This window comes from Meriones unguiculatus, chromosome 8 (assembly GCF_030254825.1).
Source record: "Meriones unguiculatus strain TT.TT164.6M chromosome 8, Bangor_MerUng_6.1, whole genome shotgun sequence".
Taxonomy (NCBI): domain Eukaryota; kingdom Metazoa; phylum Chordata; class Mammalia; order Rodentia; family Muridae; genus Meriones; species Meriones unguiculatus.
The window spans coordinates 19,425,760-19,452,150 of NC_083356.1; the positions used below are offsets into that span (position 1 = coordinate 19,425,760).

At 52.2% G+C, this 26,391-nt stretch overlaps 2 protein-coding genes and 1 long non-coding RNA gene across 6 annotated transcripts; 1 reads left to right on the forward strand and 2 right to left on the reverse strand.

Annotated features, from left to right (window-relative positions):
* Nucleotides 1–2,163: 2,163 nt before the first annotated feature.
* On the reverse strand, nucleotides 2,164–7,116 carry Smim45 (small integral membrane protein 45). Its single transcript, XM_060388953.1, has 2 exons — nucleotides 6,816–7,116; nucleotides 2,164–3,335 (listed from the first exon to the last, which is right to left on the reverse strand). Exon 2 carries the CDS (start codon nucleotides 3,319–3,321, stop codon nucleotides 3,115–3,117), a length of 207 nt encoding a protein of 68 aa, XP_060244936.1. The 5' UTR covers nucleotides 3,322–3,335; nucleotides 6,816–7,116; the 3' UTR covers nucleotides 2,164–3,114.
* A 5,678-nt stretch (nucleotides 7,117–12,794) lies between these two features.
* On the reverse strand, nucleotides 12,795–18,252 carry LOC132655786 (uncharacterized). Of its 2 annotated transcripts, none has more exons than XR_009593631.1 (3): nucleotides 18,061–18,252; nucleotides 15,809–15,875; nucleotides 12,795–15,605 (listed from the first exon to the last, which is right to left on the reverse strand). It is a non-coding gene; the product is annotated as an uncharacterized LOC132655786 (long non-coding RNA). The 2 variants fall into 2 exon arrangements; XR_009593632.1 differs by having other exon boundaries at nucleotides 16,925–18,252.
* Nucleotides 14,986–25,286, forward strand: Cenpm (centromere protein M). Of its 3 annotated transcripts, XM_060388952.1 has the most exons (7): nucleotides 14,986–15,119; nucleotides 15,534–15,613; nucleotides 18,210–18,302; nucleotides 19,927–20,006; nucleotides 21,828–21,919; nucleotides 24,367–24,503; nucleotides 24,653–24,789. In XM_060388952.1, the coding sequence occupies exons 1-6, from the start codon at nucleotides 15,063–15,065 to the stop codon at nucleotides 24,460–24,462; spliced, it is 498 nt and encodes a 165-aa protein (XP_060244935.1). In that variant the 5' UTR covers nucleotides 14,986–15,062; the 3' UTR covers nucleotides 24,463–24,503; nucleotides 24,653–24,789. The 3 variants fall into 3 exon arrangements, with proteins under 3 accessions (XP_060244935.1, XP_060244934.1, XP_021502182.1); XM_060388951.1 differs by having other exon boundaries at nucleotides 24,367–25,286; XM_021646507.2 differs by lacking the exon at nucleotides 24,367–24,503 and having other exon boundaries at nucleotides 24,653–25,286.
* Nucleotides 25,287–26,391: the final 1,105 nt, after the last annotated feature.

Below are 26,391 nucleotides of genomic sequence, written 5' to 3' on the forward strand. Positions count from 1 at the left end.
AAAAAAAAAAAAAAAAAAAAAAAAAACAAGAAGGAGGAGGAGGAGGAGGAGGAGGAGGGAGGAGAAGGAGGAGGAAGAGAAGGAGGAAAAAGTAGAAGAAAAGGAGAAGAAGGAAGGGGAGGAGGAGAAGAGTCATCCTACAGGACCCACCTGGTTCTAGAGACCATGAGCCTTTGCTGACTTTCTTGCTGTAAAGGTCCAGAGCTCACGATGCCCTCTGATACCTTCTCTCTCTTGCCCAAGCAGGGGAGCCAGGTCTCTGGCCCCGAAGCCACCACCCCTAACTCGTGCACATGGCTTGTGCCGGGCCCCTTTGCAGCCCTGCCTTGAAACATGGCTGGGGCAGTTTTCTGGTAAAGGCAACACTGAGCTTCACACCTCTCGCCATTTAGATTAGCACAAAAAGAAAAATGCCACAAGGGCATTCTTGTGACTCGTGAAGCCTCAAAGGTAGGAAAGGGGTCTCGGAAAAGACAGGGCCTAGCACTGCAGAAGAAACCGAAGCAAAGTGGGGCTGGGTACCTAAAGTGGGCCGGCCCCCATGATTTTGTGGGGTGATCCGAAACATACGGGAAGGTCTCTACCCTCTAGGGGTCCTTATAGAGCCCACTCACCTGCTGACCTCTCTGCCACATCCTGCCTGCCAGCAGCATCTACTCAGACCCCTGACTCTCATGGTCACCAAAATCTGTGGATTGCTGTCCACATAACCCGCCCTCAAACTTCCAGTCCCTCACCCAAACGGCAATAACTAAATGACCCTTCTATTCAGCTTGTCTCCTCTCTGTAAAACCATAACCCCAATTCCTCTCCTTCACTCATCCAGCATCCTTCCCCCTTAGTCACAGCCACCAATAGGATCAGCTCACGTCTGGCTCCAGGAACTAGAGCTGTCGGGCCAGTCAGGGTCTCCCAACCAGAGCTCAAACATTTTGGGGACCAGTAAGGGTCTACCTTCAGGCCTTTCTCACCTTTAAGAGACCTTCTCATGTTCCTCATCTCTTTTGTTCTAGAAGATCCTTTATGGAGTACACTGGAAGGAAGTGATGGGTTAGGAATTAACTAGAGTACTGCTGCCTGCGGAGACTTGCTCCCTGGAGTTAAAGGGCAGGTCAGGCATGGTGGCACACACCTTTTATCTCAGCACTCAGGAGGCAGAGGCAGGCAGATCTCTCTGAGTTCGAGGCCAGCCTGGTCTACAGAGTGAGTCCAGCACAGCCAAGGCTATACAGAGAAACCCTGTCTCAAAAAAAGAAAAGAAAAGAAATCAAAGTGCTGAGGCTGGAGAGATGGCTCAGCAGTTCAGCAGTTAAGGGCACTTACTGCTCTTGCAGAAGACATGGGTTTGATTCCTAGGACCCACTTGGTTTACAACCTCTGTAGCTAACTCCAGCTCCAGGGGGTCCAGAACCGTCTCCTGGCCTCTGCAGGCTCTGCACCACATGTGATGTGCATTCATTAAATGCTTGCAGGCAAAACACATCTACACATATAATGAAAGTTAAATAATTTTTTTTTCTTAAAAAGACATCAAGATGCCGAAGGCTGTGGAAGCCTGGAACTGGGACCTGGGAAGAGCAACTGGCAGCCACATAGAGCTATGAAACCTATGCAAAATTTAAAAAAAAAAAAAAAAAGGTTCAGGAATAGAGAGAGAATGTTCTAATGCCATCCTGATGTCCTTACTCCAGACACACACAGGTACAGATGTGCACACCCATACAAGCAGAGGCCATAGGTCAACATCAGGTGTCTCCCCCTTCACTCTCCATCTTACTGTTTTGGAGGCAGGGCCTTTCAGTGAATCTAGAGCTCAGCATTTCAGTTATGTTGGCTGGCCAGGAAGCCCCAGGATTCTCTCGTTCCCCCCAAACCTCTCCACCCAGATGCATGTCACTGCACCCAGATTTTATGTGGGTGCTGAGGACCCAAACTCAGATCCTTGTGCTTACACAGCCTGAGGCCAGCCTGTCACAGGACACCGCCCTGCCCCTGGCCAACAATGGTCCGGCCCACAGTCTTGATAGTTTAGAATCTCTCTTCACCTTTGCTGAGATTTGGTATTACCACCTCCGACTCCCAGGACCGCTGAGCTGTTGTAATTTTCACAAGGACCCCAAATGGACACAATCCTACTTTGAGAAAGAACAATCCTGCACAGGGAGCGGTGGTGAAGCCTTTATTAGTGATGAGTAAAGGCAGATGGCAGCCTCAGCAGAGGAGTGTGAGGAAGGAAGGCTGCCGATTCGTATGCAAAGTAAATGAAGCCCCAGCGGCACAGGAGAAACGTTCCGGGTAGGCGGGCAGGGCTAGGCTCAGCCCTGGAAAAGCAGCCTGGGCTCCCGGGGGGAGGGGGGAGCACCTCAGCCTCGGGGTGGGGGACGGGGGACGGGGTGTAAGAGTCCAGCAGAAGGGAGGGGCTGGAACGGAACCTGCTGTGGACAATTCTTACACTGCCCCACGGAGCCTGGCCCATTCCCACCACCGCCTGCTCTGCCCCCGTTCTCTCGGATACACACATAGCTTCCCACCTGCTAGTGCTGCCTGTTTTCTCTCTCTCTCTCTCTCTCTCTCTCTCTCTCTCTCTCTCTCTCTCTCTCTCTCTCTCACACACACACACACACACACACACCCTTCCCAAAGTCTTACCCTCCTGCACCCACCCACCGAGCACAGTCACTCATTCTAAGCCTGAGCCCACGGAGGTGGGCGGGGCTGATCTGGACCAAGCGGGCATCCTTCCGCATCCTTCCGAATGAAATCCCGTTCCCGGGTCAGCTGCGAGGCAGCGATGGGAGCAGAAAGCAGCTGGGGATTCTGAGGAGTCAGCGGGCCAGTCAGACCTGACTCCAGGTGGAGGGACAGGGGGCTGGACAGCCCGAAGGCACTGAGGGCCGGTGGAGGATGTCCCCAGAGCTGGGAAGGAAAGGCTTGAACGGGCTTGACGCAGAGATTTTGAGCCCACAGCAGCAAATAAGATAAATGTTCAAGCGCCGGGTTTCTAGAGAAAGGGGCCTCCCCGAACAGCAAGGGCCTCTGCTGGGCTACACAGGGATGGGTGGGAATATCGAGGAGTCGTCCTCTGCTTGGAGGGTCTCAAGATCCCGGGCCGTCTTAGACTTCGGGGCCTCCGAAAGCCGGGTTGTCCCGCACCATCAGCGTCTTGCGGAAATCACGGTCCACCAGGGGGCGCTGCATGCGCCACTTGTGCGCCTCCTGCAGGCCAGGCTCGAAGTAGTAGATGCACGCTCCGAAGCCCACCAGGATGAGGACGGAGATGACCAGGTAGACAGGCACGAACCAGTCCAGGAAGTGCGGCATCGCGGTGGCCTTGGCTGCCAAGACACAGGCATGAGGACACAAGAAAGCTCCTTGGTACCGCTAACCCAGCATCACATTACAGCTGGGGAGACTCCTGCCTAGGGGAGCGGGGGACAGGGCCTGACCAAGACCTCAGGGTGACTCAGCACCTCATGTCTTCCCCCTTCCTTCAGCCTGCACCATGCTGTCCCCCTCACAAGAGGACACTCAGCCTCCTACTTCATCCTTCAAGGAAGATTTGCAGCCAAGAGCTGCGCTGGCTCCTGGCCCTCTCTAACGTCTGTACCCTTGCACAAGTGGCCTAAGCCTGGGCCTCAGCTTCCTCGGATGGAAGGAGGAACCAGGACAACCACAGCACAGGCGGTTGTGAGATTTCACTGACGATCAGTCCCTTGCGAGGATGGAGGGTTGGGAGCAGGGAGGCCGGTTTGTGCTAAGCACTCACTGAAAGAGGGCGCTGGGGAGGAGCCGCCTTTGGTCTCTCTCCCCTGCACCCTGAGGCTGGGATGAACCCTGCCTTCTCAATAGCAAGAGCTACTTCTGGTGCAGCCTGATGAGCTATGCCCGGGGGCCCCTGATCTGTTATCAATAGTCTACACTGCCCAGCTTTGTAATTATGAGGCCACTGTCACTGGCCCCGTATAACTTAGATGAGATCATGGCTTCTCTTACGGAAAAACAAACAAACAAAAACCAGCTCCTGAGTGGCTCCTGAGTGGCAGGGCTCCGTGGCTGCTAAGTGAGTCAATGTATGTAAGATTTCACATAGCATATAGCGCTGCCACTTAGGTGCTATATAAGGGCCTCTCAAGCTTTGACCTTCCATCTTCTCACCTATAAAAAGAGATTGTAATGGGACTTACTTCCTAAATACCTTGTAAATTAAACTTGAACGTTTTTATTACAATTTAGTTATCATGTATGTGTGTGTGTGCTCATGTGTGTGCGTGTGTGCATTTGAACATGTGCGCATGCTTGTGCCTGAATGTGTTGGTAGGAGGATAACTGTCAGCAGTTGATTGTCCGTATGGGTCCTGGAGATTGAATTCAGGTTGCCAGGCAAGGCAGGAAGTAACTCCAACTCCATCTCATCAGTCCCGTTTAAAAAAGTTGGGGCTGGAGAGATGGCTCAGAGGTTCAGAGCACTGGCTGCTCTTCCTAAAGGTCCTGAGTTCAATTCCCAGCACCCACATGGTAGCTCACAACCATCTGTAGTGTGATCTGGTGCCTTTTTCTGGTGTTCAGGCACACATGCAGACAGAACACTGTATAAATAACAATTAATTAAATCTTAATTTTAAAGAAAAGAAAAGTTTTAGTCCAGCATGGTGGCTCACGCCTATAATCCCAGCAGAGGCAGGTGGAACTCTGAATTCAAGGCCAGCCTGGTCTACAAAGTGAGTTCCAGGACAGCCAGGGCTATGGAGAGACCCTGTCTTGAAAAATGGGGAGGGGAGTAGGGGGATGGTTTTAAGACTCAGTCTCATATAGTCAAGGCTGGTCTCAAATTCACTCTGTAGTCAACAACAGCCTTGAACTTCTGATCCTCCTGCCTTCACCTTCCCAGTGCAGGGATTAGAGGGGTGTGACCCCAGTAGTTTACACACTACTGGGGGGTCAGTCCCAGGGCCTCCTGCAGCCAGGCAGGCATTCTACTAAAATACAGCCCCAGCCCCACACTGTGGCTTTCACACAGTGCCATCCAAGGCCAAGCCGGACACATAACCAGCACTCCACCAACGTTAGCAACTGCTACTGTGAGTGAGCCACGAAAGGAGAAGGCAGGACCACGGGGGGAGGGGGGGAGAAGCAAAGTGCTTCACAAAAGCCATGTGACCCCAGACTCCTTAGACCGTGATCCACATGGGCTCATATATGTGAACACTTACATGAAATGGAAGGTTCCAGTTGGTGGAACTGTCTGGGAAGGATTCGGAGGTGTGGCCTTGTTGGGGTGAGCTTTGAATTTTCGAAAGCCCACACCACTCTCAGTTACTTCTCTCTCTCCCTCTCTCTCTCTCTCTCTCTCTCCTACTCATGGATCCAAATGTGAGCTCCCAGCTTTTCCTGCCATCACACCTTTGCTTCACCATCATGAGCGCTAAGCCTTCTCAGACTATAAGCTCAGCTTACTTTCTAAGTTCCCCTGCTCGTGGTATTTTTGTCACAGCAATAGAAAAGTAACAAATGCAGCCACCGTCTGCTCTCTGCCAGCCTCCCTACCTCACGCCCCATGCTGCGTGCTCCCAAGGAACTGAGGGCCAGTCACCTGCCGCCGGCAATCCCCATCTTTGTATCTGCTTTTATTTTCCTTGGGGTGCTCCTTGCAGCCTTGCTAATTGGGCAAACTTCCATTTCTGCTTCAAAAGTCCAAACGCCGATCACCTTCTTCAGGATGGAAAGAGGCAGGGTCCATTTACCACGCCCCTCCACCTTCCTCGGGTCTGGCATGGTCTGAGGACCCTCTCCCCCCTCCCCCTTGCATGCCTGGCAAGGGACAGCATTTCCACAGAGCTTAGCCAGGGTGTATTGGCTGGGTGTCGCTGTCCATAGACCGAGGCTAAAACAGAAGCGAAGAAGACAAGCTACTTTGCAAAGGAGTTAGATCCCATCCCACCCTCAAGTCTAAGTCTCCAGTCCTCTAAGACAGGGGGAAACCTTCCCAAGCATGAGGAAGGGAAGTGAGCCACTGCGGCTTCTGGTGGGGGGAGAGGGAGGGGCAGGATCCCCTCCAGAGCAGGTGGAAGAGGAAGGCTATTACTATGACCTCCAAACTCCAGCTCCTCCTGAACTCCCTCTTCCCAGGTGGTCTGTAACCCTGGAGGGAAGGTTACAGGAATGGTGCCTTCTGGTCCTATGTCCATCTGGATCCCCCTCTCCCCAGGGGCCGTTGGCCAAAGGTGCCCTATTTCTGGAGGGATATAGTAAAAGGGAGTACTGTCTTGAGACAAGACTGGAGCAGCAGAGGTGGGGACAGAGTGACGCCCCCGCATCCTCTCACACATCGTCCTTTCTAGAGAGCCAAATAATTGCTGGGTGGTGACGCCGCAGCAGGAGGGAGAGAAAGGGGCCCCAGAACAGAACACAACTTAAATGTGGGAATGAGAGTCTGGGGCAGAGCAGTGTCTCTTTCACATGCAATAGCTGTAGATCTGTGGAGCAGAGCTCGGGGTCCCCTGCCTTCCCAATACTCTAGATGAAAATCTGTGCATGATGGGGCAACAAAGGACTCCTAGACCTTTTCCCAGTGCCTCCGGGGACTGACATGAGTGAAGGGGAAGATGCTCGCAGGCCATCTCTGTGACCTACCTCGGACCAGTCCTCACCCTCTGGGGGCTGCAGGGTTCCCCGTGCACAGCAGCACAGGGATGGGTGTTGCCAAGCCTGTTTCAGCTCAGGTCCTGCCTGCGACAGCGTAAAGGTCGCAGAGCCCCACTCCCTACCTCCCAAGCCACGAGCGACACTCAGTGCCCCCAGCATGCCAGCAGACTCACCTCATACCCGCCCTGCGGTCTCTGCACGGAGCTCGCACGCTCCCTCAGCCTGAGCGGCTCGGTGTCGGCCAGTGGACTCGGTCGCAGCTGCTGTCCCCAGAGACACTGCCATCTGTGGCCGCTGTGGGAGCTAGTGGCAGAGAACGACAGGCCAATATTCCCACGGGAGATGGAGCTTCTCTGGCCTGGAGGCCTCTAAGTGCGCAGAGAAGCGGCAGTCTTGGGCTGGCTTGGCACTCTGGTACCTCTCCTTACCATCAAAGACCCTTCCCTCTGCACCCCCCCCCCAACATTCAGGATGGCAGGAGGCGGGACCTGTCCCAGCCAATCAGCAGCCAGACAGTACAAGGGCTTTATCCTCTGTTGCCCTGGCAACCAGCTCTCTTTTTCTGGATCCCTCTACTGTATGCGTGGTACAGCAGATGACAGGAGGGAGGGCACAATAGGTGGCTGGGAGTCACCTAGGGGGTGACTGGGTCCCAAGGATGTTAGGCAGAGAGGAGGAAACCCAGGACAAGATCAGGGTCACTGGCAGGTGGACAGGGACGGGACACTAACAGGCAGAGGGTTCCATCTTATAAAGGGATGACCAAGAACTGAGGGCTGACTCCGTGGATCTCTCCCTCTTCGTCAGACACTGACTTCAGGCCTTCATTTCAGTGAACCCCTTGCCAAGGTAAGCGTGCTAGCCTGCTTCCAGGGCCCCCTCTGACAGCTGCCTCCCCCACAACCCCATTCTGCCTACAGCTCAGCAGACGCTAGCATCAGCCCTCCTGCCAGGTGGGTGTTGCCTGTTTGGCCGTGAGTCAGCCCCAGGCTCAGAGAAGTGAAGCTGCTGGGTTCAAAGTCAAGGGGAAGGTTGGGAGTCTGAGACTCAAGCTCTAAGCCTGGATTGTCCACCTCCCTCCCCTGTGGGCTATAGATGGGGTCTGTAGGCCTAAAGCCCCCCGGGGCCCAGAGGTGCAGGCAAGGCTTTGAGGACACAGCTCCCAGAGTCTATTCCCAGGAACCCGAGGACAGGCAGAGGGAGAAGGTGGCTCTGGGTGAGGTGGCTGTGGGACCCTCAGTCCCCTAACATGCCCCCACGCCATGTACGCTCTGCAGGGGTATCGGGTCCTTCCTGACACACGTGGGTTAAGAAGGAGAGAGTTGAGGTTTGGGCGGGGATTTTTAAAGGCCGGGAAGAGTGTGCCTTCGGGTAAAGTTATGCCCGTTATTCCCCGAGATCTTTTTAAAAGTTATTGCATTAATTGCGCATTAGGCTTTCATTATATGTGTGTGCCATGCTGTGGTCTGCGTGTGGAGGTCAGAGGGCAACTTGTGTGAATCAGTTCTCTTCCAGCACGTGGGTCCCAGGAATCAAACTAGGTCACTAGGGTTGGAGGCGGCTGGCACCCTTACCTGCTGAGACATCTTCCTTTGGTGCTAGGGATGGAACCCAGAACCTCACACAAGCTCAGTGAGGGCCTCTGCCTCACCACTCCTGGCTTGTAGATCAGCTTCCTTTTGTTGTGTTTTTGAGAATTTCACTAGGTAGCTCTGCCCATCCTGTAGACCACGCTGGCCTTGATCTACCTGACTCTCTCTCTCAAGTGCTTGGGATTAAAGGTTTGAACAGCCATGCCCAGCATGTACAGTAGCTTCGTGTATGACAATTTTGACTCAAAAAAAAAATCTGTAAAGTGGGTGGTAGATGATCTGTGGCTATTGTGTTAGCCGCTGATTCTTTCAGTTATAGAAAAGCTTCATGGGTGTCAGCAAGCTACCACACGCCTCTAACCCCAGCACTCAGAGGCAGAGGCAGGCAGATCTCTGGGAGTCGGAGGCCAGCCTGGTCTACAAATGGAGTACAGGACAGCTAGGGCTCTGTTGTACAGAGAAACCCTGTCTCGAAAAACCAAAATAAAGAAAAGAAGAAAAGCTTCCTGGGAACCTCAGTGTGTAACAGAGGTGAAGCCAGGTGGCTTCTGTTGAGGGGTCTCTGGGCTGCAACACCCCATCTTTCACAGGTACCCCACCAAAGCCTCAGAGAAGCCAGTTAGCCGGGCAGTGGTGGCACACACCTTTACTCCCAGCACGGAGGCAGAGGCAGCCGAGCTCTGTGTGTTTGAGGCCAGCCTGTGTAGAATGATTATTAATATTTAATATTGATTTATACAATTATGGAGGCATATGTAAATTGAAATAATTATTCTATTAATATTAATTAGGGTTGATGATTACTATAGTGGCAATTATTCCTTAATCTTCTATTTTGTAAACAAAAGACATAGAAACCTCTTATTAAACCTTTTAATAAGCCTTAATGCACTGGGGCTGGGCAGATATTAACTCTCTATGCTATCTTATCAGCTTCCCAGCCAAAACCCCCATAAATGCTTGCACATGTTCTAATTGGGCTGCTTCTGCTCCAGCAGGCCAATCCTCAAAGCAAGCTGCTCTGGCCGAGTGCTCCTGTTTACGGCATGCTGACCTGCTCCTTTCTTCTGCCTCCCCCCTCCTGTGGTCTTTCTGTAACCCCACAAGCCCAAGAACCTTCGCTCCCCTTCCTCCTCCCCTTTGTCCTCCCCCCTTCTCCCCCTTCTCTTCCTCCTCTTCCTCCTCCTCCTCCTCCTTTCTTCTGCCCAGTCCAGGTTGTAAGCAATTTATCAGCCAATCAGGGATAATTTGGGAGGCAAGGTCTAAAAACATGAAAATGTGCTGGTAGAACTGTAAGGATCTTGAGGGTGAGCAATTAACATTTGAATACATCCAGAGCAACTCCAACAATTCTGGTCTATAGAGTGCATCCCAGGACAGCCAAGGCTACCCAGAGAAACCCTGTCCCGAAAAACCAAAAAAAAAAAAAAAAAAAAAGTTTAGTTAGAAGTCTCACTGCAGATACTCATGAAATCAAACCCTAAAGCCTGGGCCTAGCCTCTCGGCCAGGCCTGACTCTTCATCCCAGTGTAGAGCCTACACACAACTATCTATCGTCTGTGCCACTGGCAGCACTGGCAAGCCTCAGCTCTCCTTTGGCACCTCAGCTAAAAGTCATGTCCCCCAGGGACATTTATCTGCACACCTCTGCCTGTGGCTAGTCCTGGCCCGGGCTGGCATGTGTCGATTGACTGGGTCTCAGCCTGGCACCTGCTGTATTGTGCCAGATTTTCGAGACCCCAAAAGTCGACCAGGAGTCGAGTCCGTTGCAAAACACATGAGGATCTTTTTATTACAAGCTATAGCTTGGGATCATACCCTCACTGCCAGAGCGGTTGAGAGCAAAGAGCCTCGTGCTCAGGGTAGGTGGTGATTTAAAGGTTCCGGTCCCTCCCAGCACGCCAAAAGCAAGGGGATTCCTGCCTGGCAAGCGCCTATTGGTTGAAACACAAAGGAGATGCTGCATTTTGAATTGACGGGCTATAGGAAGACCTCCAAACCATTAACGGTCTGGTCGGGCCGGTTTCCTAGCAACTGTATCTCTAGTGGGCAGGCAAAGAATGCAGGAAGGCTGGTTCCTCCCTGAAGGTGGCTGGACATGTCTCCACCTGTCTGGCCTTCGTTCAGGCTTGTGCTTTAAACTTTAAACCGAAACCTCAAAAACCTAATTTGTAATTCTTTGGTTTCCCACCGGCAGCTCGCAACCATCTATAACTCCAGTTCCAAGGGAGTCTGGTGCCCTCTTCTGGCCTGCATAGGTACTGCATACATGAGGTGCACTTACGGGCAAAACACTCATACACGTAAAAATAAATAAATAAAAAGACAAACATCCTTAAAAGAAAAAAAGAGGGCTGGAGAGATGGCTTAGCAGTTAAGAGCACAGGCTGCTCTTGCAGAGGATCTGGGTTCGATTCTCAGCACCCACACAGAGGTGGACAACCATTTGTAACTTCCGTTCCAAGGGACCTGTTGCCTTCTAACCTGCTTGGGCGCCGATTGCATGGGATGCACTTATTTATATACATATTCACAGTCACACACATAAGTAAGCATTTTAAAAAGACAAGGAAAAAAAGAGCAATCTGCTATATGCCCTGCACATTCCAGGGTGTTTCTTGCTGGATAAACCAAGAAAACAAGATCCCAAAAGCTCTGGACCCAGGCCTTTGCTCAGGGTCGTATGTGCTGAAAAGAACCGTAAGGCATAAGGTTACATCACCTCCAGAGCAAAGAACAGACAGGTTTGCCAGCCATTATAAAGCTACCCGCCGGGCCGGGTGGTGGCAGCGCACACCTTTAACCCTAGTGCTCGGAGGCAAAGGCAGAGGCCGGTAAATCTCTGAGCTCGAGGCCAGCCTGGTCTACAGAGTGAGTTCCAAGACAGCCAGGGCTACACAGAGAAACCCTGTCTTGGAGGTAGGAAAGCTACCCACTAGCTTCACAACGTCTAAAATGGGCCCATTGGAGAGTTCAAGAGACATGGTAAAGTAAGTCTAGCTACTGCTTTTAATTTGATTTTATTTTAGAGACCGGGCCTCGTGTATCCTAGACTGGTCTTAAACTCAATGTGTAACTGAGAATGACTTTGACCCTCTGATCCTCCTGCCTTTACCTTCCCAGTGCTGGGATCATAGGGGTGTGCTCTCACCCCATCTTTGTCATTCTGTCTGTGAGGCCAGTGCTCGGCCAACTGCGACGCATCTCCAGCTCATACTGTTTCCATAAAATTAATAAAGCTATCCATCCTTTATCTCTTCCTGGAAGCTCTCATCTTCTGGCAGCATCCAGGAAACAGGGATGAGCTAGAGTAATAGTTTATTAAGTAGGACAGACTCTCAGATGCTGGGAAGTCCATGGAAGTAGAGTGGAGAAAGCAGAACAGGAAGAGCAAAGAAAACTAGGCAGCAGGGAGAGATGGCAGGGTGGGGGTGGGGGGTGTTATTTTAGGTAGGGTCATTAAAAAAAGATCCCTCTGGGAACTGCTTAAGAGGAAGGAGGTTGCTGGGAGTGGGAAGGGACCAAAGTACTTACACACGTTTATAAAAATGCCATGATGAAACCCGTTACTACATATAACTAACATATGCTAATAAAAACATTTTTTTAAAAAATAGGCCAGTGAGATAGCCTCATGGGTAAACTTGCCAACTGTGACAGTCTGAATTCAGCATACGAGACCTACACGGTAGAGGGAAAGAATCACTCACACACCAAGGCACCTATGCCCATTTATACACGCAAGGTAAATGAACAGAATGTAAAATAAATGCCCTCTAACCAGGCATGGCTGCTCCTGCCTTTCATCCCAGCACTTGAAAAGGCTGAGGCAGGAAGGACTGCCCAGAGTTGGAGTCTCAGAGTAAAACCCTGTCTCAAAAACAAAACAAAAGTCACACAGAGGAGAAAGCCCCGGTGATACGTTGAAATTGGAGGCAGGAATGAAGTTAGGAAACAAGTGCTGACTATTTGTTATATTCCATCCCGAGGGACCAGGAGGGACCAAGGTCCTGGACAAGGACAGCCTAGTGGCTGATGGGTCAATGGGGCTGTTGGAGGATGAAGAACAGAAGATCGGGGAGGTTGTCAGGAGATGTGGGGGTTGCGGGGATCATGACAGGCCTTTGCAGAGTAGATGGGCCTTATGGGTTGAATTGATCAAGAAAGCTGTGTGCTCTGGTTTCTTTCTCAAAAGGACCCTGATGCTATGTGCAGAATTGCTGGCTGCCCTGGGAACCTTGGTGAGAAAGTCCAGGTGACTGACAACAGTGGCAGTCCTAGCTGATACTGGAGTGGGGGAATGTGTCCTTAAAGCAGAACACACAGGTTTGCTCACCCACTAGATGTGGATCCCATGGAAGAGTCAAGAAATACCACAGAAGCTGGGTGTGGGGATGCACACCTGTGATCCCAGCACTCAGGAGGCAGAGGCGGGTGGATCTCTGTGAGTTCAAGGCCGGCCTGGTCTACAGAGCAAGTCCGGGACAGCCAGGGCTACCAGAGAAACCCTGTCTCAAACAACAACAACAACAAATAAATAAAAAAAAAAAAAAAAAAAAGTCATCTCAAGTGTTTATTCTGAACAGTATGAAGGATGGAGCTAACTCTGGGACAGGGGTACCTGACTGAGGCAGTTCGCCAAAAGCCCTGTCTAGCACCCCGTGTGTCTGGTGCCAGAGCCGAAATTGATCACTTGCTGTGAAAGCTTGAGGACATGTGTTCAAACCTTCAGCATCCATGGAAAAGGCTCTGCCTGTGTACACTTTCAGCTCAGTGAGAGACCTTGTCTCAACGGAGCGAGACAGAGGGCAGCAAAGGAAGACACTCACTGTCTCCCTGAGTGTCGGTGTCCTGGTCTCACAGGTTCCTTGGGGAAAGAGCGACACTGCAGGATGTCGCTGGCAGCAGGGAGAGCCAGCCTCCGTGGACCGAATCTCCAATAGCCGCACAAAAGCGTATTTATTGATTGTTACACAAAAGCTGTTTTTTCAGCAAAACAAGTTCCTCATACCAAAGCCCCTGATCTAATCTGTATGTTTTGCGAAGGAAAACATCAGGCCCCGAAATCTTAGTCCTAACTGGGCACCATTGGCAGTACCCAATAGTGCAAGACAATCCGGGCGTGCCAGGGTTGTCTCGTGACCAAAGTCAGGCAAAAGCTGCAAAGCTCCTTCAGAAAAACAATTCTACAAATCATAGACAAGAATCACTGTTTTCCACCAAGATTTCTTCAAGGTCTAAGTTCTTCTAGAAAACAACTATTCCTTCTGATATTTACCCTAGATACAATGAAAAACAACTACTTCATTCTAGTGTTTACCCTAGAGACAGTAATTCTAGAAGCCCACTACAGCTGAGTCTGTGCTTGAGCACACAAACACACATATCAAAAAATAAAAAATTATATATTATATATATATATATATGGACAGAAGCATGGAACTGTTCCTTGCATTTTTGGAGCTCTTTCTGGAGCTGTGGGATTTTGTCCTTTACTGTACCCAACTGGTTGACACAGAAGCAGCTTTCCTCCTTGAGGAAGAGGCAAAGGCCACCCTTCTCCACGGTTAGCTACAATCCTTGCTGATTTTTTCTAATGGTTTTCAAGTGGTTTGCATAGAGACAAGAATTATTCTCAAAGCCACACAATAACCTCCTTGTCCTGCTTAAAGCAGATGGAACGCCCCACCATATTGTGGGGCCATTTCAGCTAATGAGTCTACCTGTTGATAGATTTGAGTCCATCTGGTTTGAATTGGTCCCTGCTAAAGGCACTATCGGTAGCCATTTTGTCCCCTATGCCAGGGAGCTCTCTTTTGACCTAACATTCCTTCTGGAGGGGTGATGTGGTCTCCTTAACTACTTGCTGCTGAATCAGGACATGGGTGTCAGGGCCCAGGAAGGCTGGAATGCTAGTCAAAGAGCAGGAGGGGATTCAGGCAATTAGAAACCTCTGCTTCACCGACCCCACTGACAAGAGGCAACCACATCAGCTGGGGTTGATCACGTCAGCTTTCAGCAAGTCCAAGGCTGGAAGTCATTTGCAGCAACTGATCCCTGCCTGGCTTCCAGCTGGGTGGAGAGCTGCCGAGACAGACATAGACTAGGGACAGAAGTAAACGTTTGGGAACCTGAAGGAAAATCATACATTTGGAACTTGCAGGCCCGTAGTCTTGGTAGTTGGAGGAGAGGCGGCCTAAGACGAAGGCAGGGAAAGGTCACGCCCTCCGGAACAGGCAGGTGAGGAAACTCAGGCTGTACTTAACTGGAGAGACACCCAACCTTTAAGAACACTGGCTGCCCTTACAGAGGACCCAGGCTGGACTCAGAGCATCCACAGGGCCCACAGCAGTCCATAACTTGTTCCCAGGGCACTATGCACTTAGTGCACAGATACACACGTGGGCAAAACACCCTTACCCGTAAAAGAAAAGAAAATTAAATTGAAAATCTATAAAAATATAATACATTTTTTTAAAAAAAATTGGACGCTAGGGTCTCTGGAGAGATGGCTCAGCAGCTAAGAGTACATAAGTCCCTTCCAGGTCAGGTGGCCCCAGAATTGCCTGTAAATCTAGTTCCAGGGACTCCGAAGCCACCCATACTCACATGAGCACAAACAAGCACATAATTAAAAATCTCTTGCGGGAGGGAGGGCAGAGAGGCAGCGGGTCCTTTAAGAGCGGCGGGTCAGAAAGACCCGCCCTGACATGCGTGCCCCGCCCCGCCCCGCCCCCTGGAGGCGGGGCTCGCGGTGGTTTGAAGGATCCGCGCGCTGAGCGGGGTGGCCCGGCTGCCGCGGAATCCGGTGGTTCTTCTGCCGCTGAGATGTCGGTGCTGAGGCCGATGGACAAGCTGCCCGACCTGAACGGGGCTACCATCTTGGTAGGTGCGGGCAGCGCCCCGGAGCCGGCTTCCCGCAGCCTCGGCCGGCGCGCTTCCTCAACCGCAGCGTGCTCCAACGGCGGTGGGGTGGGCGGGCGCGCCGCTCTGGACCAATCGGAGCGGCGGCCCGCGAGAGCGACGGACGCCTCCACCAATAGGCGTGCGGCTGCCTCGACGCCTCCCCTGAGTGGGCGTTGCAGATTGAACTCGGCTTTCCCGCGTTCAGAGGAAGAAGCCGGCGGTCCCCTGGGAGGATGGTTCCTTGCGGGGTTGGGGGGCGTCCCCTTTTCGGGAAACGGCGCCCTCCAAGCCGCTTCTGGCTGAGTGTGTCCCCCGAGGAGGGATCCCAAGTGCGGGGCTCTCCAGAGGAGCCTCCCTGCTCGGGCCTCCATCTCCCGGGTTCTCCCTTCGCAGCTGGTGGGCACGGAGGATGCGCTTCTGCAGCAGCTGGCGGAATCGATGCTCAGAAACGACTGTGCGTCGGACCTGAGGGTGTAAGTTGCCGAGGTTGCAGCTTGAGGGAGAGGGAAGGGAGCCTGCGGGAGAGGGCCCAGACCCCTCCCGGTTGCCGTCAGTCCTCCGTGGTCCCGCCCACCCTTGCGGAGGTGCCTCCTTTATAGGGTCTCTGCGAATGGTCACCACTCCTACTGACGCCAAAGACCCGCTTAGGGCTTGGAGATTTAACTCACTGAGGCTCTGGGTTTGGTCGTCAGCATCTAAGAACGAAGGGTGGGGGAAGGTATGTGTCCTGGTTTCCTGTGAGGACGAAAGGACATACCTGGGTCGCAGGGCCGGGGTACAGCCGATCTTTGCTGAAGACATAACTGGAAGCAGTTAGTCAACATTATATCCACAAGTCAAGAGGGAGCAATGAGCAAACGTTCGCCCGCTGCTGGCTTTCTCTGCTCTTAGACAACCCAGAATCCCCTCCCTCAGCCCAATTAAGAAATTACAAAGAAATCCCTCACAAGGCATGCCCACGGGCAAACCTAACGTAGAAAATGCCTCATTGAGCCTCTAGATGCCTCCGGCGACTCTAGATTGTGTCAAGCTGACAATTAAAAGTAACCATAATGCAGGGCGACCAAAACCCCTGGGAAGTAGAAAATAAGCACCATTTAGAACCCAGCACGAGGAGGCACACTTTTAATTGCAGCATCTGTTAGGTGAGGCCAGATGGAGGCTCCTGTAATACGTACCCAGGCCTGCCTGGGCTACTTACGGCCCTGTCTCAACAAACCAAAACATTAGAAGTCACCTGCCCACCTGTTTGCTCCTTTCAGGTTCTCCCCTCCCCCCCCCACCTCGTGTACACACACATCAGCCCCTGAGGACAGAGACTTTGACCCTTGTTCACTGGTGAACCCCAGGGCCTTAAACAGAAGCCAGCACAGAGTAGATGCTCAGTTAATGCCTGTTAATTAGTTACTTCACGATCCAAGAAATGTAAAAATATCTCAGGCTAGCAAAGCTTAAGGCCGGGGTTTCCGAGGAAAGCATGGTGACACAAAGGTGAACTAGTCCAGTGAAAGGATTTAGAAAACAGCACAAATCTGAAATCTTCACTGCTTGTAGAAGGTTCTGGGGATGGCATACCTGCAACAAAATTCTGAGAATTCTTTAGTGCCCCCCAAACTTGGAGGAACAGAAGTTAGTATATATTTTCCCTCCTTTTTTCTAACCTCACCTGGCTTTCAGGCTTGAAAATATGAAGCAGACTAACACCAGTTTAATCTCATAACTCAGAAGTAGAATTTTAAAAATGCATTTCCCTCTGAACAGTGTGTGCTTGAAAATGCACCTACCAAAGAAGCTAGAAGAGGGACGTGTGTACCTCTTGCAATTTGAGCTAGTCGTGGTGGTGCAAGCCTGTAATCTCAGCCTGTGGAGGCAGAGGCAAAAAGATCAGGGGTTCAAAGATTAGCTTCAACTAAGAAAGGTAGAGACCACACCTGGGCTACATAAGACCATGTCTGAAAAATAAGTTTTATACTTTTCATAGTCCTTAAATTATAATCTAAAAAAGGCCAGGCATGGTAGTACAGGCTTTTAATCCCAGCACTTGGGAGGCAGAGACAGGAGGATCTCAGTTCAGAGCCAACCTGGCTTACAAAAAAAGAAAGAAAGAAAACAAGAGTATAGAGGAATTTTAATTCAGAACATGGCAGGCTCTGGCAAGAGATCACATTCAAAGATTCTAGGTCTGTGATCCTGTTGGAATACAGACACACCTTTAATCTCAGGAGACCGAGGCAAACAGATCTCTTGAGTTCAAGGCCAGCCTGGTATAGAACAAGTTTCAGGTGAAGAAAAATTTAGGTCCAGGTGTCTTTAATTTCAGGAGACAGAGGCATGCAGATCTCTGAGTTCCAGCCAGTGCTGTTCAGGCAGTTGAGTCGAGAGGCAGTGCAGTGGAGTGGAGTTGTGGCAGTTCTGTTTGTAGAAGTCAGAGGCAGTTTTACTAGGAGAGTTTTACAGAGGCAGGTTGAAGAGAGAACCAGCTAGACAAAGACAGAAGGAGCCAGAAGACTAGAACAGTTAGTTTGAGGCCAAGCAAAGCGATTCAGTGAGAAACTGAGAGAAGCCAGACTGAATCGGCCTAGATTAGACTGTATGGAGACTAGAATCTTCCAGGACTCTGCCGGGGTTAGCAAATGGAGGCAGTAAGCATCCTAGATGACACTTACTTCAGGTGAATAAAAGAGTGGGCAGAAAAGCCTGCAGGTGGGTGTTTGGCAACTAGCGATCAAGCCAAATTAGAAGGCCTCAGCTGAGGTCACATAGTTGGCAGCTGACCAACCTGGGTCGAGCCCATATCTGCCTCATACCCAGTGGATTCTGTCTTAACCCCCTGCCGCCTCCATCCAGCACCCCTCCCCAATCCTGGTCTCCCTCCCAATGAGCAGGGTATCTGAGTCCTCTTGTCACGCTGGTTACTTACAGCCCCTTCTGGCAGAGGGAATCAGGCCAGAGAGCTTTGGGTGGAATGGGCTCCTGGAGAGGCAGCTCCTTTCCCTGTAAAGGACAGCGTGTGGGCCGTCAGTGAGGTGGGCATGCGTGTCTTTAGTCCTGCAATGTCTTGCTTTTCAGCCATCTGACCAACTCCCTCCCTTTGTCCTCCGATGTGAGCCGGCCCCGAATTGACCTGATTGTGTTCGTGATCAACCTTCACAGCAAATACAGGTGAGAGCCGGGACAGGACTCTAGCTCGGGCGTGTGCTAAACATAGTAAGCTTGCCATCAGGAGGCAGGCCCGCGGGGTGACGGTCACCTGTTAGTTAATGTTCCCCGGAATGTGCTATGTCTACCAGTCGACAGAGAACACACCCCTGCCCTTGGGGTCCCCCTAGTCCACATATGCCTGTGTACTACAGGCATGCCTGAGGGGCCCAAAAGAGAGCATCCTACCCGCTGCGACTACAGTTGTGAGCTGCCCGTGGGTTCTGGGATGCCAGCTCAGGTTCCCTGGACGAACAGTCAGTGCTCTTGACCTTTGAGCCCTCCCTCCTGCCCAAATTCCTGCCCTCGCTGTGTTTATCTTATTTGGAGCACGAGTGATGGAGCACGGGCTCTGGCGCCCTGTCGGTGAGTGCCCTGCTGCAGATTTCACACTGAGGTTTAAGTTTCAGCACATGACCTCTTAGGTACACTGAACCCTATCAGAACTGCAGCAGTCAGGAGTTGGACGGTATGCAGGTCGATATCTTAGAAAAATACTACTCTTTTAAACACACCGCCGTATTTGTACATGAAAGAAAAGCCCTAGAAGAATTACACCCCAAACTGTTGGCAACAATTTTTTCTGGGGAATTGGCAGCTAAGGGTGGTGCTAAGAGAAGGTGTGTGTGTGTGTGTGTGTGTGAAAGTTTAGTTCCCAGCACCCACAAGAAGTTCACAGCCTTCCATAACTCAAGCTCCAGGAGATCCAGTGCCTCTGGCCTCCACAGACACGTGTGCTCCCTAAATTTATGCAAGTACCTCCCTACACATAGTTTAAAATAATAGTAATAATAATAAAGCCTTTAAAAAATAAAATAAAACAGGGCAGCATTTAATTAAATAAAAAAATCCCAGCATTTAGGGGTGGGAGAGATGGCTCAGAGGTTAAGGGCACTGGTTGCTCTTCCAGAGGTCCTGGGTTCAATTGCCAGCAACCGCAAGGCAGCCCACGACCATCTATGATGAGATCTGGTGCCCCCTTCTGGCTTGTAGGTGTACATACAGGCAGAACATTGTATACATAAATAAATAAATCTTAAAAAAAAACAATCTCAGCGTTTAAGGTATAGAGACAAAATGGTCAGAAGTTCAAGGACATCTCAAGGCTACCCTGAGCTATATGAGATCTTGACTCAGGAGAGAGACTATGGGCTGCAAGATGACTTAGCCTAATGGCCCGAGTTCAATTCCAGGACTCAGTATGGTTCTCTGACCCACCAAGTACTTCATGGCACCTTCCGAAAATGTGTGTACACACAATAAATAAATGCCCACAACAACAAAAAAATCACCCAGAATTTAGCTCAGCGCTGTGGTGTGTGTCATAATCTCAGCACTCAGAATGCTGAGGCAGGGGGATCAGGAGATCGAGGCCAGCTTGAGTTACATAGTGAGACCCTAAAGAACAAACACAGAAAAGAACAAGAATCAAGATGGGGTGGGAGTGTAGTCGGAGACAGGGACCCTAAGTAGCTTTTAATGTCCTGGAACTCGATGCGTAGACCAGGATGGCTTCAAACTTAGAGATTGCCTGCCCCTGCGTCCTGAGCTCTGGGATTAAAAATGTGTGCCTTTCTGTCTCTCCCAGCCTCCAGAAGGTGGAGGAGTCTCTGAACCATGTGGACAGCAGATTCTTCCTGGGGAAAGTGTGCTTCCTCGTCACAGGGGGTAAGTGTGGCCTCTTTCTGCTACACCCTATCCCAGCCAGAGCAATAGCAGTTAGAGCTCCTTGCTAAGGCGGCCTGCACAGAGCTTGCTCCTTTCTTGGCTTTTTTTTTTTTTTTTTTTTTTTCTAAATGGTTCTTTTGCTTGAGGAAATTGGAAGAAGGCATGGGATCCTGGAATTATAGGGGAATCAAACCCAGGTCCTCTGGAAGAGCAGTAACTGCTGTTAACTGCTGAGCCACCTCATTTAAGAATGTACTTTTGAAGCCGGGCAGTGGTGGCACTCACCTTTAATCCCAGCGCTTCGGAGGTAGGAGCAGGTAGATCTCTAAGTTCAAGTCCAGCCTGTTCTACAAAGTGAGTTCCAGGACAGCCAGGGCTACACAAAGAAACCCTGTCTCGAAAAAGAAAGAATGAATGAATGTACTTTTGAGTAGGGTATGTTGGCACACGCTTTTAATCCTAGCACTCAGGAGGCAGAAGCAGGGAGATCTCTGTGAGTTCGAGGCCTGTCTACAAAGTGAGTTCCGGGACAGCCAGGGCTACACAAAGAAACCCTGTCTCGAAAAAGGGGGGGGAAGTTTTTGTTTTGAAATAGGATCTTTGTCCGTAGCCCCGAAAGTACTGGATCAGGCCGGCCTCAGCCTCAGAGAGGTCCACCTAGCTCTGCCTCCCGAGTGCTGGGATTAGAGGCTAACGGCACCCCAGGTAGTGCTGACTCTCTAACTGATCCAAGAGGCTAATTCTGCTCCTCCGCCGAGTTCCTTACTGACTCCCTGTGGCTTTCAGAGTCTAATTCAAATCCTCTAAAGGAGCTGAGTAGACCTAGAAGCAGCACATGCTGCTAATCTCAACACACTGGACGCCGAGGCGGGAGGGGGATCTGGGGTTTGAGGACAGCATGCAGGGCACTGCCGAAAGCCCGGGGCCAGCTTGACAATCTGGTGGGATCCTGTCTCAAGTATTTATTAGTTGGCCTTCACGCTACAACTTTTCCTCTCACTATTTGCAGGTCTCTGAGAAGGGTCCTGCTGAGGCTCGGCTCTCACTGTGCACCAAACCCGGGTTTTTTATTACGGTGATCTTCGGGGTGGGCCCTGCCTCACACGTACAGCTGAGGAGACTGGGCATAAGGTGAAGGGGCTTGCCCAGGGCCCGAAAGCTAAACGGGGAGAGCCGAGCTTCATGCCAGCACAGTCCTCATACTGGGCCATCAGCCTCTTGTTTTGGGTTTCTGCTCTGTTTCATTTTGTTTCTTTGCCTTTTGAGACAGGGACTTAACATGTTAGCTCAGGTTATCCTGTGTGCCACCATGCCTGGTGTCAGGACTGTCCTCTGAGTGATTACTGTGACACTTCATTTCTACCTCCTGCGGGAATACCCTAACACTCCACTCAGGGTCAGCAATGTGTCTGATGCCCGCGTTCCCCGCCACACTGAGGTCCTTGAGGGCACAGCCTGGCGCTGATAGCTATGATGGTGGTGGTGGTGGCAGTGGTGGCGGCGATGGTGGTGATGGTGGCGATGGTGGCGATGGTTCTCAGTACTGGTAAACAGGTGAATGTCTCGGACTCCTCAGTATCTGCTCACTGATCGAGCAGCTCAACGGAGTGGATGCTCTCATCCTCATTTCAAAAGGGAGGAGACTCGATTATCTATACACTAAGGGCTCTCAGCCTTGTCGTCTAATGTGATGGTCTTGACTACTCAGGGAAGAGGGGCCGGGCACGGTGGCGGCGCATGCCTTTAGTCCCAGCGCTTGAGAGGCGGAGGCAGGCGGGTCTGTGGCGGGTGCGGTCTGAACTGTGCCTGGCTTCTTTGCAGCTGGACGGGAGAGCCACTGCAGCATTCACCGGAACACAGCTGTGAAGCTGGCCCACACCTACCGGAGCCCCCTGCTCTTCTGTGACTTAGAGGTGAGAGTCCTGGTTATTGTGGCCACGTGGTGAGCATGTCAGGGATGCTTGCTGAATGGTCCCCAAGTGTCCAGTTGAGATGGCCCCTGGTGTGGAGGGAGGCTTGTGCCACCGCCCCCTCCTCCCCCCACCACCTGGCGCATGAAGAGTCTCTGCCAGGCTTTCCTCCTAACAGACCTCTGAAAAAAACAATCCAGAAAGAGTCACCTGCTCAGTGACACAACCAGTAAGTTAGGGCCAGGCACCTGGTGTGCGGCTGTTTCCACATTGTGGCCGCTGACCATGTGTTGAGCCAGGCACCTTACATACGGGTAGTTTACGGTCTTTGCTTCACGACTTGGGTGCTGGTGCCCGTAGTGCCGCCCAGCCTTGTGACGGGTGCTGTCGCAGTTCCGTGTGTGGCCACGAGGTGGCAGGTCACACCAATTTTTGAGTTTGTGTGGCGCTTGCGGTCTGGACTAGGGCAGAGCCTTGGCTCGCAGGCAAAGGCACTTGGCTAGCAGCATGTGCTCTGTCCCTGGGACCCACAAGGAGGAAGGAGAGGATGGACGCCTTGCAAGTTGTCCTCTGACCTGGTTTCAAAACTAGTCTCACATCAGGAATGACACACACACACACACACACACACACACACACACACTAAATGGGTGTTTTTTGGTTTTGTTTTTCAAGACAGGGTCTCTCTCTGCAGCCCTGGCTGGCTGGCCTCCGACTCAGAGGTCTGCCTACCTCTGCCTCCCTAGTGCTGGGATTAAAGGCGTGCCGGGGGCCAGGGGTGGTGGCACACACCAAGTCAGTTAGAGGCCAGCCTGGTCTACAGAGTGAGTCCAGGCCAGCCAGAGCTCTGTTATACAGAGAAAGCTCATTTCGAAAGAGAAAAAGGAAAGGAAGGCACGTCCTGCGACCGACTGCAGAGGAAAGCAGGGCCGACGGTCCATTTCCAGCTGGCAGCCGGGCTGCAGATCCCGGCCTGGAACACAGGCCTCGGCGTGCCTGCACTGTCCTTTCGGAGCATATTCTTTGTCTTGTCGGAACCTCAGCATATTTGGAGGCCTTTGTGTGACAACGGTTGCTAATTCTCTCTTACAGACTGGGACCGGGAAGCACTCTGGATAGTGGTTCTCACCCTGTGTTTTCCGCATATCAGCTTTTTACATCACGATTTGTAACAGTAGCAAAATTACAGTTATGAAGTGTGGTTGGGGGGGTCACCATAATGTGAGGAACCATATTAAAGGGTCGAAGCGTGAGGACGGTTGAAAACCACGGCCCTAGGTGTGCTATTCACCCGCTGGCACCAGCAGGGCCTCTGTGGGTGCCTGGCAACACAGATAGTGGCAGTGTGGCAGAGCATGGCTTCCCATAGGGCATGGGCAGAGTCGTGGCTGTGGTCAGAATGGGGTCTGAGGCAGCTGTCGCGCTAGGCAGTAGATTGGAGATACAGACCTTCAAGGAGGGGTGATCAAAACACCTCAGTGTGCCGAGCACTGATGTCGGCGCTAGAGGCCCCACACAAAACAAAATAGTAAAATATACACACACACACACTATATATTTAAACATACATACTGGCTGTACCGCCGGCGAGAACATAAACAGGCCACTTGTGCCTGTTTGTCTGCGATATAGAAGAGAATGATGGGTGGGAGCTAAGGATGCAGCTTTGTGGGGAAAGCCCTCAGGTTTGAGCAACTGCAGAGCACTATCGGGCAGCAGAGCCCTCGTCAGGAGGTGTTAGGCGCAGAGGTGTGCTGAAGGTCCTTCAGGGAGGCCTGTGCAGGACCAGCTGTGTGTTCGACGGCGGAGCAGTGGGAAATGTCTGTAACGATGGGGTCAGGTCCTTGAGTCAGTAAAGGCTCTCTGGCTTCTACTTGGAATAAAACTGGAGCTACTGTTTGGAGCCTAGGAAGCATGTGCCTTTGCTCTGGCTGTAAGAGTAAATGGAGAAAGAGGAGAGGGCAGAAATGAGGACAAGCTTTAGAGATTTTTCTGGAAGGGTGGAGTGGCCTGGATTCATTGGTGTCCAGGGGAATGGACACGGGATGATCCATAGTCCTTGCTGTTTCCTGGCCAGCCAACAGAATGTGCTGGTGGCCAGATGTGAGGTGACAGGAAGACAAGTCAGGGACAACGGAGGCTTCCGGCGTGACAGCTGGTAGGATGGCGCTGCCTCTAGAGACAGGCAAGGTTGCGGGAGCAGAATCAGTGATGGGCTGACAGTACCCTGAGGCGACTTGCTGGACCGTCAGTTGTTCTTCAGCACATGTCTGTAAGCTTCTCTTACTTGCCCAGAACTCACTGGTCCCGAGGACAGGGCAGCTTCTTAACCCCCAGCCCCCCTGGACCCCCTTTGCAATAAAGGGACTCTGGGTGACAGCTCCTCTGTGTTGAGGGCCTCTCAGTCCATCCTCCCTTCTGTCCCTGTGGCTTCCCGGGCTGCCTGTCAGTGGGAGCCAGCCGTGGTGAGGTCCCAGCTCCGTGACCCTGTGCTTGACAGTGTTCTTGGCCTTCACCAGTCTCGTCGAGTCCCCGTTTCCGCTTGATCGGGGCTCACAGTCTCTGCGGATCAGGTTTGAGGAACAAGGTAGGAAGCTCCCCAGTGAGGCGTGGCAGACATGGGGTGGCCATCAGGTACCCCTGCATCTCAGCCGCCAGCCATGCCTGGGCCTCTGCACCGGGCATGGGCGCAGGGCCAGCCACCCCCTCGTCGCTGTTCTTTGCTCTTCCCTGAAGGTGGAAAGCTTTCGAGCCACCATGGCACAGCGCCTGGTGCGCATGCTGCAGATCTGCGCGGGCCACGTGCCAGGCGTCTCGGCGCTGAACCTGATGTCCTTGCTGAGGAGCCCCCCGTCCAAGGAGCTGTGAGCACTGCCGCCCTCCCCACGTTTCATGCCAGCTCCATAAGCAGCCAGTGTGGGTGAAGACCAGTCAGGGGCTGACAGGCCCAGAGGCAGCCTGCTCACTGCGGGGCCGAGATCGGCTCCACCAGGCTGTGCTGGGCAGGAGCAGGGAGGGAGCCCAGCAGTTGAAACCCCACCAGCCTCCTGCTCCCCGGATCACCCACAGAGGCCCGATCTCCACCTGTCTAACGGTGCACATCCACCTGAGATTCCTGTAGAACAAAGAGCCACAGCTAAGCAAAAGCCCTGAAAATCTGTCTCCCCCACCCCTGACTCTGTACATGAGGAGACTGACTCAGGACAATTAAGGGGGCAGGCATTGGCTTCCAGGAGCCCAGTGGATGCTGGCCCTGCTTCTCTGACAGCCTGGCTGCTGCTCCCTGGAGCCTGTTCCCCTGCTTCTACTTGTTGAGGATTGAATAAAATGTCAGGTGGCGTGCTGCCTGAGACTGTGTTGCTCCCTGGGACCTGTCTGTCTGTCTGTCTGTGTGATAGATCACACATGGTGTCATGCCCCACACAGCAGGATTGATGCAGTCACGGAAAACCAGACTGAGCTGGTTTTCAAAACTAGTCTCACATCAGAAATGACGCCAGTGAGGTGGAATGGCCGGCCAGCTTGGCCTGGGGCAGTCCCATCCTTCTGGCCCAAGTTCCCAGTGCTGCGGGAGAGGTGGCTTAGCACAGGGCAGCCTGGGGTGCTGAGCTGGGGGTCTGCTGAGAGATCGGAGTCCTGAGCTTGCCACACTCGCTGCCTGGGCCTGCATTTCAGCTTCAGGACGGCCACATCAATGTGGTTGTCAGGGATAGCCTCTGGATGTCCCAGGGACTGTAGCTACCTTCCAGAAGAGCCCAAGGCTCCAACCCCACATGAAGTAAGAGTCAGCTACCTCTCAAGGGTTTGTTCTTGGGTTCATTTGTACTTTGGTGGAGGCGGGGTTGTTGTGTTTGTTTGTTTGTTTGAGTGTCTGTAGCCCTGGCTGTCTTTTACCAGGCTGGTCTGGCACTCACAGATCCGCTGCCTCTGTCTCCTGAGGGCCGGGGTTAAAGACTCACATCACCACGCCCGGCTAGACATACCTTTCTGACTTGCAGGCAGCCCCTTGGGTCCCAGTGGGGACCTCAGCTTTGTAGGTTCCTGTGGGGCCACACATGTCACCTGACGCAGAGCGCTTCACGCTTCACGGAGTTCTGCTCACGCAGCAGCCCCTCCTGTCGCCCTCCCAGCAGGCCTGCAGGGTTGCTGAGTCCCCGTTTCAGAGTTCCTGAGGCAGACGTCACTGAGGGTGTGTCCATAGCCCCAGCCAACGGATGGCAGACCTGCTTTGCCCCCGGTTCTGTGTGGTTCTGTAGAGGTGTGGCATCTCCTCTGGGAGGGCCTGAGACAGAACGTTTGGTGCCTGAGAAAGCCGCGGTCCTGTGAGCCATAAACCTCAAGCTCAGACTAGACTTGAGCGCTTTGCTGATATGACAGGCCCGAAGCATGGGACCAGCCTTGGGACCCTGCTGAGACATTCATTCCATCCAGGGCCAGCACAGGTGGATTAGGTAAAAGGAAGTGTCTGCAAGCAA